Source organism: Peromyscus leucopus, chromosome 1, assembly GCF_004664715.2.
Source record: "Peromyscus leucopus breed LL Stock chromosome 1, UCI_PerLeu_2.1, whole genome shotgun sequence".
Lineage (NCBI taxonomy): Eukaryota > Metazoa > Chordata > Mammalia > Rodentia > Cricetidae > Peromyscus > Peromyscus leucopus.
This window is the reverse complement of record NC_051063.1, coordinates 153,064,004-153,073,237: the sequence shown is the minus strand read 5'-3', so window position 1 is coordinate 153,073,237 and position 9,234 is coordinate 153,064,004. Positions and strand designations below refer to the sequence as shown.

The 9,234-nt window shown below is 43.3% G+C and overlaps 1 protein-coding gene across 2 annotated transcripts in view; it reads right to left on the bottom strand.

The window, feature by feature from the left end:
• Positions 1–6,524: 6,524 nt before the first annotated feature.
• Positions 6,525–9,234, bottom strand: part of Tsg101 (tumor susceptibility 101) — a 30,741-nt gene continuing 28,031 nt past the window's right edge. For both annotated transcript variants that reach the window (XM_028860269.2, XM_028860268.2), the window contains 2 exons: positions 7,859–8,098; positions 6,525–6,863 (listed from right to left, as the gene is read on the bottom strand). In XM_028860269.2, the coding sequence (XP_028716102.1) occupies positions 6,774–6,863; positions 7,859–8,098 (330 nt within the window). In that variant the 3' untranslated portion in view covers positions 6,525–6,773. The remainder of the gene's footprint in view (positions 6,864–7,858; positions 8,099–9,234) is intronic.

Sequence of the window (9,234 nt, the reverse complement as noted above, 5' to 3'; positions counted from 1 at the left end):
GCACTTGCTGCCTTTCCAGAGGACTCTGGTTCAGTCCCCCGCACCCACATGGATCTCCAGTTCCATAAGATCTCACTCCATCTTCTGCACTCTGATCACCAGGCACACACACATGCAGGTGAAACATTCACAGACAACAGAAAACAATAAAGCTTTAAAAAAACGACCATATGGGCTGGAGAGATGGCTCAGCAGTTAAGAACACTGGCTGTTCTTCCAGAGGTCCTGAGTTCAATTCCCAGCAACCACATGGTGGCTCACAACCGTCTGTAATGAGATCTGGCGCCCTCTTCTGGCCTGCAGGGACACATGCAGGCAGAATACTGTATACATAATAAATCTTAAAAAACAAAACAAAAACCAACCATATATATCAGAAGGAAAACAGAGATACAACTTTTGAAGTGGGGTAGGGCTGGGTGCGGTGACACCAGCGCCCAGGAGGCAGAGGAACGGGGTTTGTTTAGCACACCACTAACTGCATCGCCATGCTTTGATTAGGACTTGGTCCCAGTGAGCCAGTGTTCAGTGTGCGTCAGCTAATTCATCGCTAATGTTAAAAAACTGTCAGTCACTTCCTCTTGACATTCAAGGTGGGAATGCGGGTGCTCTTCCTGATTTACACATGCACACCATTTCCTTGATTCCATGAAGAATTTGAGGCAGACGTTGGAGACATACAAAGAAAAACTAAGAAACCAAGTGCAAGGTGACATACTAATAGGACAGGACTCCTCAGGCAACAAGATAGACGCACAGGCCCTGAGGATGCCTGTGTTCTAGTGATACTCCCACTGGGTCATCTTTTGGCTGCTCAGCCCTCTACTACTATCTAGATAACCCTCATAGCCTTGTAGTCCTGTTGTCCTGACAGTGTTCATCAGTTACCCAGTGAAGATTCCATTATTTTCTTCCTGGAATAAACAACATATAGTTATTAAAGCAGGTGGAAAGAATTTCCCCAAGGGCTTTGTCGTTTTAATGACTTATTTTCACTGTGTGTCTGTGTGTGAGTGGATGTGTGCACTTGTGCTTGCTTGCCTGTACACGCACCATATGCATGCTAGGTAAGTGAAGAGGTGTGAAGAGGCCAGGCGAGCAATGTCTCTCCTGGAGCTAAAGTTTCAGGAAATCATGAGCTACCTGATGCTGGTGCTGAGACCACAACGCAGATCCTCTATAAGAGCAGCCAGTGCTCTTTAACTGCCAAACCATTTCTCCTGTCACTTAAAAAGTCCTTTTGTCCACCAAATTAAAACTTCACTTCAGGATGAGCCCTGATTGACTATCCAATACCTAATGCTCAGTCCTTAAAAAACATACAAGCAACCCATCGAGTTGTACAGCCAGGTTTCATAGGTCCTGCAGCTGCTTATAAAATAATCACTCAGAGGCTTCATATTATTTACAAACTGTACGATCTATGGCAGGTTTCTTGCTAGATAGCTCTTTCATCTAAAATTAGCCCATCTCTATGAATCTGTGTTTTGTGACGTTACCAATCTGCTGGCATCTTGACTCTCCTTGGGCGGCGGCTAGGCATCTCCCTTTCCTTTCCTTTCACTGTCCCTCTTGCATTTTCCCGCCTCCATCCTGCCCTGCCATAGGCCAACGCAGCTTTATTTATCAACCAATCAGAGCAACACATATTCACAGTGTACAGAAAGACATCCCAGGGCAAGGTTGTATTTATGTGTAGTAACAATGATTAAAGAAGAGAAGGCCTGGGACTGCGGAGACATGGTTTTCAGCAGCCACATGTGGTTCACAACTGGCTGTAACTCCAGTTCTGGGGGCTTAGATGTTCTCTTCTGACCACCTGCAGTCACTTCATCATGGGTATGTGTTCATGCGAGCAAACACCCTCATTAAAAAAAATTTTTTTTTAAATCTTTTTTTAACCAGGCGATGGTGGCGCACGCCTTTAATCCCAGCACTTGGGAGGCAGAGCCAGGCAGAACTCTGTGAGTTCGAGGCCAGCCTGGTCTACAGAGCAAGATCCAGGACAGGAACCAAAACTACACAGAGAAATCCTGTCTCAAAAAAACCAAAATAATAATAATAATAATAATAATAATAATAATAATCTTTTTTTAAAGGAGGCCATGACTTTGGGAGGGGGCCAGTAGGGAATGTAAAAGGGAGAAGAGGAAGGGAAAATGGTAGACTGAAATTTTATTATATTTTAATTAAATGCAAAAATCTTAGCTATAAGGACTTGGCTCTACTTGAGAAAATGTTGCTTAATATTCAGTTTTCCAGGAGTTGAGGGATGGGTGGTTGTGAGCTGCTGGACAGGGATGCTGGCACCTAACTCTGTTCCTCTGCAAGAGTAGTGCACTCTGGTGGCTGGTTTTATGTCACCTCCACACAAGCTAGTTATCTGAGAGGAGAGAACCTCACTTGAGAAACTGCCTCCATAAGATCAGGCTGTAGGCAGGCAAGCCTGTAGTGCATCTTCTTAAGATTGATGTGAATGGTGCCATCCTTGGCGGTGGTCCTGGGGTTCATAAAAAAAACAGGCTGAGCAAGCCAGTAAACAGCAATGCTCCATGGCCTCTGCATCAGCTCTCGACTCCAGGTTTCTGCCCTGACAACCTTTGATGATGAACAGTGACGTAGAAGTGTTAGTCAAACACACCCTTTCCTCCTCAACTTGCTTTGGTCATGGTGTTTCATCGCAGCAGCAGTTACTAACCCTAACTAAACAGAAACTGATACCAGGATAGTGGGTATGGTTGTGACAGACCTGGCTATGTTATTGTGGAGAGATTGTGGAAGGACTTGGAAACTTGAGAGCTAGAAAAGCCACTGAGTGTTGAGAGCTCAGTAAGCTACTCTGTAGGCGCTTGGAAGATAAGAACGTACAGCACAATCTGGACAATGGAGGTCTGGCTTGTGATGTTTTAGAGCAGTGGTTCTCAACTTTTCTAATGCTGCAACCCTCATGTTGTGGTGACCCCCAACCATAAAATTATTCTCATTGCTACTTCATAACTGTAAATTTGCTGTTATGAATCAATGTAACTATCTGATATGCAGCCCCCCAACAGAGTTGATTTGTGTGAGGAATCCATGGTGTCTGATCAGCTGGAGCTGAAGAATCAACTTTGATTAACAGGAAACCAGAACTACCATTTGTTGAGGCAATGGATGCTGGTCAGTGTTTTTTTTTTTTTTTTTTTTTTCTTTTTGATGTTTTAAGACAGTTTCTCTGTGTAACAGCCCTTACTTTGTAGACCAGGCTGGCCTTGAACTCACAGAGATCCACCTGCCTCTGCCTCCCAAGTGTGGATTAAAGGCATGCTCTATTTCTTTTTTTTTTTTTTTTTTTTTTTTTTTTTTTTTTTTTCGAATTTTTTTTTTTGCTTTCTACTCACTTGTAGCCAGGCTGCTCGAACTCACAGAGATCCCCTGCCTCTGCCTCCAAGTGCTGGATTAAAGGCGTGCGCCACACCCCCTGGTGATCTTAAGAGCTTAGCGTAACTGAAGTGAAGTCTTCTGGGAAGTGTTTCCTCAGGGTCAGCACACAGAAGCTGTGTTCCAGAGGTGGCTGACATTGTATTTCATGTTGATAGCTGAACTTGGTAGTATAAGAGTCACTTAGATGGTACTGGTTTTCAAGTCATAGAAGGGTCATGGAGAGCAGCTGAGGCTTGGCACTGTGACAGGCTGGTGTCCTGAAGAAAAGCCCAGAAGAGACTTTGGTGAAAGTACAGCCCAATGACTGTAGAAAACCTAGCAGATGGTTGTCAGATGTCAGTACCCTAGGATGATCACCAAGGTGGACAGATCAAGGTGGAGTGGAGTGTGTGTGTGAGCCTAGGAGAAAGCTGTGTGGGCTGCAGAGGGTGGAGCTAGACCCAGGCCCTTTGGAGGGTCCAGATTATCGTTAAGTGAAACCCAGACAGGGGGCATTAAGTGATTTACACTGTTGGAGTCTAGTTTTGTTTTGTTCAGATTGTGACTGTGCACTAGTGTAGGATGAAAAGGGCCAAGGGAAAAACACCCTGCCCCAGACCAGACCCCAGGACTAGGGTTTGAAATCTCACCAACTCCCGAGCTTGCTCCACAATCAGACCACAAAAACCGCCAATCCCAAGCCATCCTGGAAAGCCCCAGCCTCCAAAAAAACCTATATAAGCTCTTACCCTGTTCAATTTGCTGCTGCTTCTCACCTTGAGGCAGCCACCCTCATGGATTCTTCTCTCCCACTAAATCTCTTAAGTGAGGTTTGTTGTGCAGTGTGACACTTTCGCCTTAGGGGAGCCCAGCTTTAACAACTTTTGCTGGAGCAGAGCTGAGCAGAGCAGAACTGTAACACTTTGACTGGGGAAACTTTCCTCTAGGAACAGAGTTGCTATACTTGGGGACCTGAGCAGAGCTGTAACAACTTTGCTCAGGAAACCCTCCCCTGCCCCAGCAATTGTTACTCTTGCATTGGGGAAACCTCTCCACGGAGCAGAGCTGTAAGCGGCTGTTTTCAATGACTGTGGCATTCCTTGGCTCCCAGTTGCCAGGACAGCTTCCTATCTGAGCTGCAACACTTACAACTAGTCCTTCCCTCTTGAAATAAGAAAGTAATTTATTTTGATTTACAGAAGCCCATAGTTAAGAGACTTGTTTGTTTTCGAGACAGGGTTTCCTCTGTGTAGCTTTGGAGCCTGTCTGGATCTCACTCTGTAGACCAGGCTGGCCTCGAACTCAGAGATCCACCTGCCTCTGCCTTCTGAGTGCTGGGATTGAAGGCGTGAGCCATCACAGCCAGACTTTGATCTTTGTTTTTCGAGACAGGGTTTCACTATATAACAGCCTTGGCTGATCTGGAACTCACTTTGTGCACCAGGCTGGTCCGGAATTCAGAGAGATTTGCCTGTCTCTGTCTCTTAAGTGCTGGGATTAAAGGTGTGCACCATCACCCTTGCTAGAGATCTTGGAATTTTAAAGAGACTGAGTTTTAAAGTTTTTGAATTTGTAAAGACTGTGGGCCTACTAAGTTTGCAATGTTTTATAGTTTGATATTTATTAATATGTGATTTGAGGATGAACAAGAAAGGAAAGGTTATGGTTTAACAATAATATGCTTGTGTGTCAAGTTGATAAGTCAATTGTGCTAGCTAGCTTCATGTCAACTTGACACAAGCTAGAGTCATCTGAGAGGAGGAAACCTCAACCTGAGAAACTGCCTCTGTAAAACTGGGCTGTAGGCAAGCCTATAGGGCACTTTCTTTTTTCTTTTTAATAATTAGTTTTTGTATGCATTTGTGTTTTTCCTGTATGTCTATCTGTGTGAGTGTGTTGGATCCTGGAGTTATATACAGATAGTTGTGAACTGCTATGGGGATGTTGGGAATTGAACCCAGGTCTTTTGGAAGAGTGGCCAGTGTCTTAACCTCTGAGCCATCTTTCCACCATCATTCTTAATCATTTGTCTTCTCTCTCTCTAGACTGAGTCTCACAGTATAGCCCAGGCTGGCTTTGGACTTGATGCTCTCCTAATGCAGGGACTACAGTTAGTTTAGGTTTCTTAGCTTTGTTCATGTTTCAAAGGACCTGTTTTTAGGGTCAGTAATGTTCTCTATTGGCATTTCATTTTTTATTTTCACCATAATTTATATATTTCTTGGTTTCTTTTTTGCTTTGATGTACTCTTCTTGTACTGTTGCTTCTTAATGAGAAGTCCGGGCTGTAATTTGAGCTCATTCTGGTTTTGTAATAGGCATTTGCTGCTGTAGGTTTAGTATTCCTTATGTGAAATGCTTGATACCAGGTATGTCACAAGACTCAGAATTAGCCAGATTTTGGAATATCTGATGTAGGCTTTAACCACTCAAGCCCTCATCTGAAATGGATTAAAAATCTAACACCCACACCCACCCCCCCACACCCCGCCCCCAAATGTTTTGAACTTTGGAACATGTCAGATTTTGGGCTAGGGATGCACAATGTATATTAATTTCCCTTTAAATACTACATAAACTACCTACTCCAAATTATAGTATCCTATTTTTTATTATTTATTTATTTATTTTGGTTTTTCCAGACAGGGTCTCTCTGTAGCCCTGGCTGTCCTGGAACTCACTTTGTAGACCAGGCTGTCCTCAAACTCAGGTTCACCTGCTATGTCTCCTGAATGCTGGGATTAAAGGCGTGCACCACCACTGCCTGGCATATCCTATTTTTTAAAAAAGTTCATTTCAAATATTTGAAAATTTATTATGATTTTTCCCCTAATACCACACATGAGCAGTTAGATAATCTATAAGTCCCCACTGTGGCTGGATTGTTTTGCCTAGTTAACACAAGAGTTCTTGATTAAAAAAAGTCACAGCTGTTGGTTCTACAAAGAAATACATATCCTCCGATATACAGATTTCTTTGTGTTATACCCCACACTAAAGAGAACTATCTTTATCCTCCAGAATACTGACCTGCAACTTAAGATGGGCACGGTGCCTTGTTTGCTAATGAGAATCTGGGCTTCTGACTAGGTTGTGTGCATCTTTCCTCAAGTCCAAGAAAGAGAAATTATGCAACAAATTTTATTTAGCCCAGTCAGTCCCAACACAGCACAGAAAGCTTACAGAGGGTAGAAAGTGCATTAATAAAAGCCAGTCTTTACCCAAAGGAAACAGAAAATATATTATTGATTCAAAATATTTAACACTCAAATGATAAACTACAATAACTTATTTTGGGTTCTACTGATGAGAGAAAGGAAAAGAAGAAAAGAATGCTTTACGAAGAGGTCCGTCTCCAGCTGAGACCAAAAGTCAGTAGAGGTCACTAAGACCCGCAGTCTTTCTTGCTTTTTGCATAAGTGCCCTCAGCTGGAACTGTTTCCGGGACAGGAGGCGGACATGCTAGGAAGGAGGAAAATGTTAACAGTTTAGAATGGCTTTGGTCCAGGCATGAGGTCAGAGATATCTATCAATCCTAAATATATATAGCAACCTTTGGAATCCTTATCTCATTACACACGGCTTTTAAAAACTCCACTACACTGCAGGACATGGCTCAGGGTGCTGTGTTTGGCTCTGCAGTACTGAGGATTGAATCCAGAGCGTTGTACACCTTAGATAAGTGTCACACCCTGAGATGCATCCCCAGTCCCTCGCTACATCTCAAGACACCAAGATGACAGAAAAACATACTGCAAGCTAAATACAAGTTACCAAACTGTCCCTTGACTAAGAAAGGAAGAGATGAGGAGAAATGGTGCTACCTTTGCCCCAGGCAATGTCTAGAAAACAGCTTACTTTTCTTACCTCTCTATTCACATCTTTTCTTATGCCTTGCAACTCAGTCAGAAGACAGCGGTAAAGAGCCTTCTTTGTGATCTCTAGTTTATACCCAGCCATTCATGTTGCTTACAGTAGACCCAAGTGGCATGGCTTAGCCACTTTCCCAAGTGCCTTGCCCCAGCTTGCATGAACGCTGAGCTATCACCAGATGCCAGGTCAAAAACAGAGTGGCTGGTTACTATTGCTATAAGCCCATAGTCTCCATGACCCAACAGACAGCAACAGGCAAAGCTTATTAGATCTTCAAGTCTGTTCATTATTAGCAAGCCAGAGATAACCTGCATTAAAAAGGATAACCACTTCCTTCTAGACTATCTGATCCGGAAAAACTGACCTAAAATGATCCAAATCTAATACCATTATTGGATTAAAACCAAACCAAAATGGGGTGGGCAATAATCTCAAATTTAGGTGATGTGACATGGGAAAAAAGAGGAGCTATCTGAGTTGCCTTCTGATCCACTAGGCAGAAGAAGTCTGAAGTGATGCTCATCTCAAGCTGCCCTGCAGTGAACCTGTAGCAGAGCTCTGCAAAGCAGAGGAAGGATGCCTACCTTCAGGAACACATCCAGGTCTATTACTCCCCGCCTCAAGGCTTCTCCCAGGTAAAAGATAGTGTCTTCAATAGCATTTTCCTCTGCATACAGATTTAGAATCTGTTTATATAGTGGGGCTGTGGGAATGATAACTTCATCAATGTCATTATTTTCAGATTGATTTTCCATTTTCTCCAGAGCAGAACTTAGTTCTTCATCCTTCTTTTTCAAAAGTTCTATGTTTTTATCAACTTCAGCCTGAAAACAGAACAGTCCATGCATGACTTTATACTGAATGTCCATGACCATCTGCTGTGACACATCTACAACTCAACCTCAGACAGTATTGTAAGCAGCGGACTGACCAATGCTTCCAATGACTTACTGGTGGAATGTGTGAAGAAATCGTGGAAATTCCCTGAAATGAGCATAATTGTGAAAGTGGCACATGGTACTGAGAACTGGACTATCAGACCCGGTACTTTCCAAAAGAAGACCCTCCCCAGAGACAACCATCAAACAAGACTTTCCCACAGGAGAACTTCCATCTATGTAAAGGATTCAGTGCTCAGAACTACAACACTTTCTCCTGTGAAAACATGTATATGGTGGTTGTAGACTCTACATTACATTGGTGCCACATTCCTGAACTGAAATGGTTGGGTACTACGTTTGCTCACTTTATACAAACACAAGAGAAAGTCTGAAGAGTGAAGGGGCACAGGCTACATTGATACAAGGTTCTTGAGACCCCAAATGTCTCTGGACAATGAAACCAGAGAAGCTGCAGAGATACCTTTTTATTTGTGTGTGTGTGTGTGTGTGTGTGTGTGTGTGTGTGTGTACATGCATGTCCAAGCAGCGAGGTACTAAGGAGACCAGGAATGGATGTCAGATTCTCTGGAGCTAGAGTTAACAGGCAGTTGTAAGCAGCCTAATGTGGGTGCTGGGAGAGCAGTATGTGCTTTTACCCACTGAACCATCTCTCCAGGCCCCTCAAAGATACTTTTAATAGTGATTCAAACAACATTTAGAAATATAACCTCTCATAAGCAGTTCGAGGTCTGCAGATCTTTACCATTCACGGGACTCTATAATTCACATTTCCTGGCATCAGTTTCCCTTGGGCGAACTGCGATTTTCTAGATAGCATCCACTTTCCAGTAGGAAACCAGATGTGGCTGCACCGAGATCTGGGTGCTCCAGTCTTTCCTTTCTCCATGTCCCCAGTCCCTGAGAACTGAGACTATATATACGTGCATACCTCCACTCCTGCTTAGAGAGCTACATTTATATGTCTGAAGACATCCACTGTTCACTGAACTTTTACTTTACACATCCAGGGTGTGTACAGGACCCTCTGCCTGGGTTATAATTAACCCAAATATAAGTCA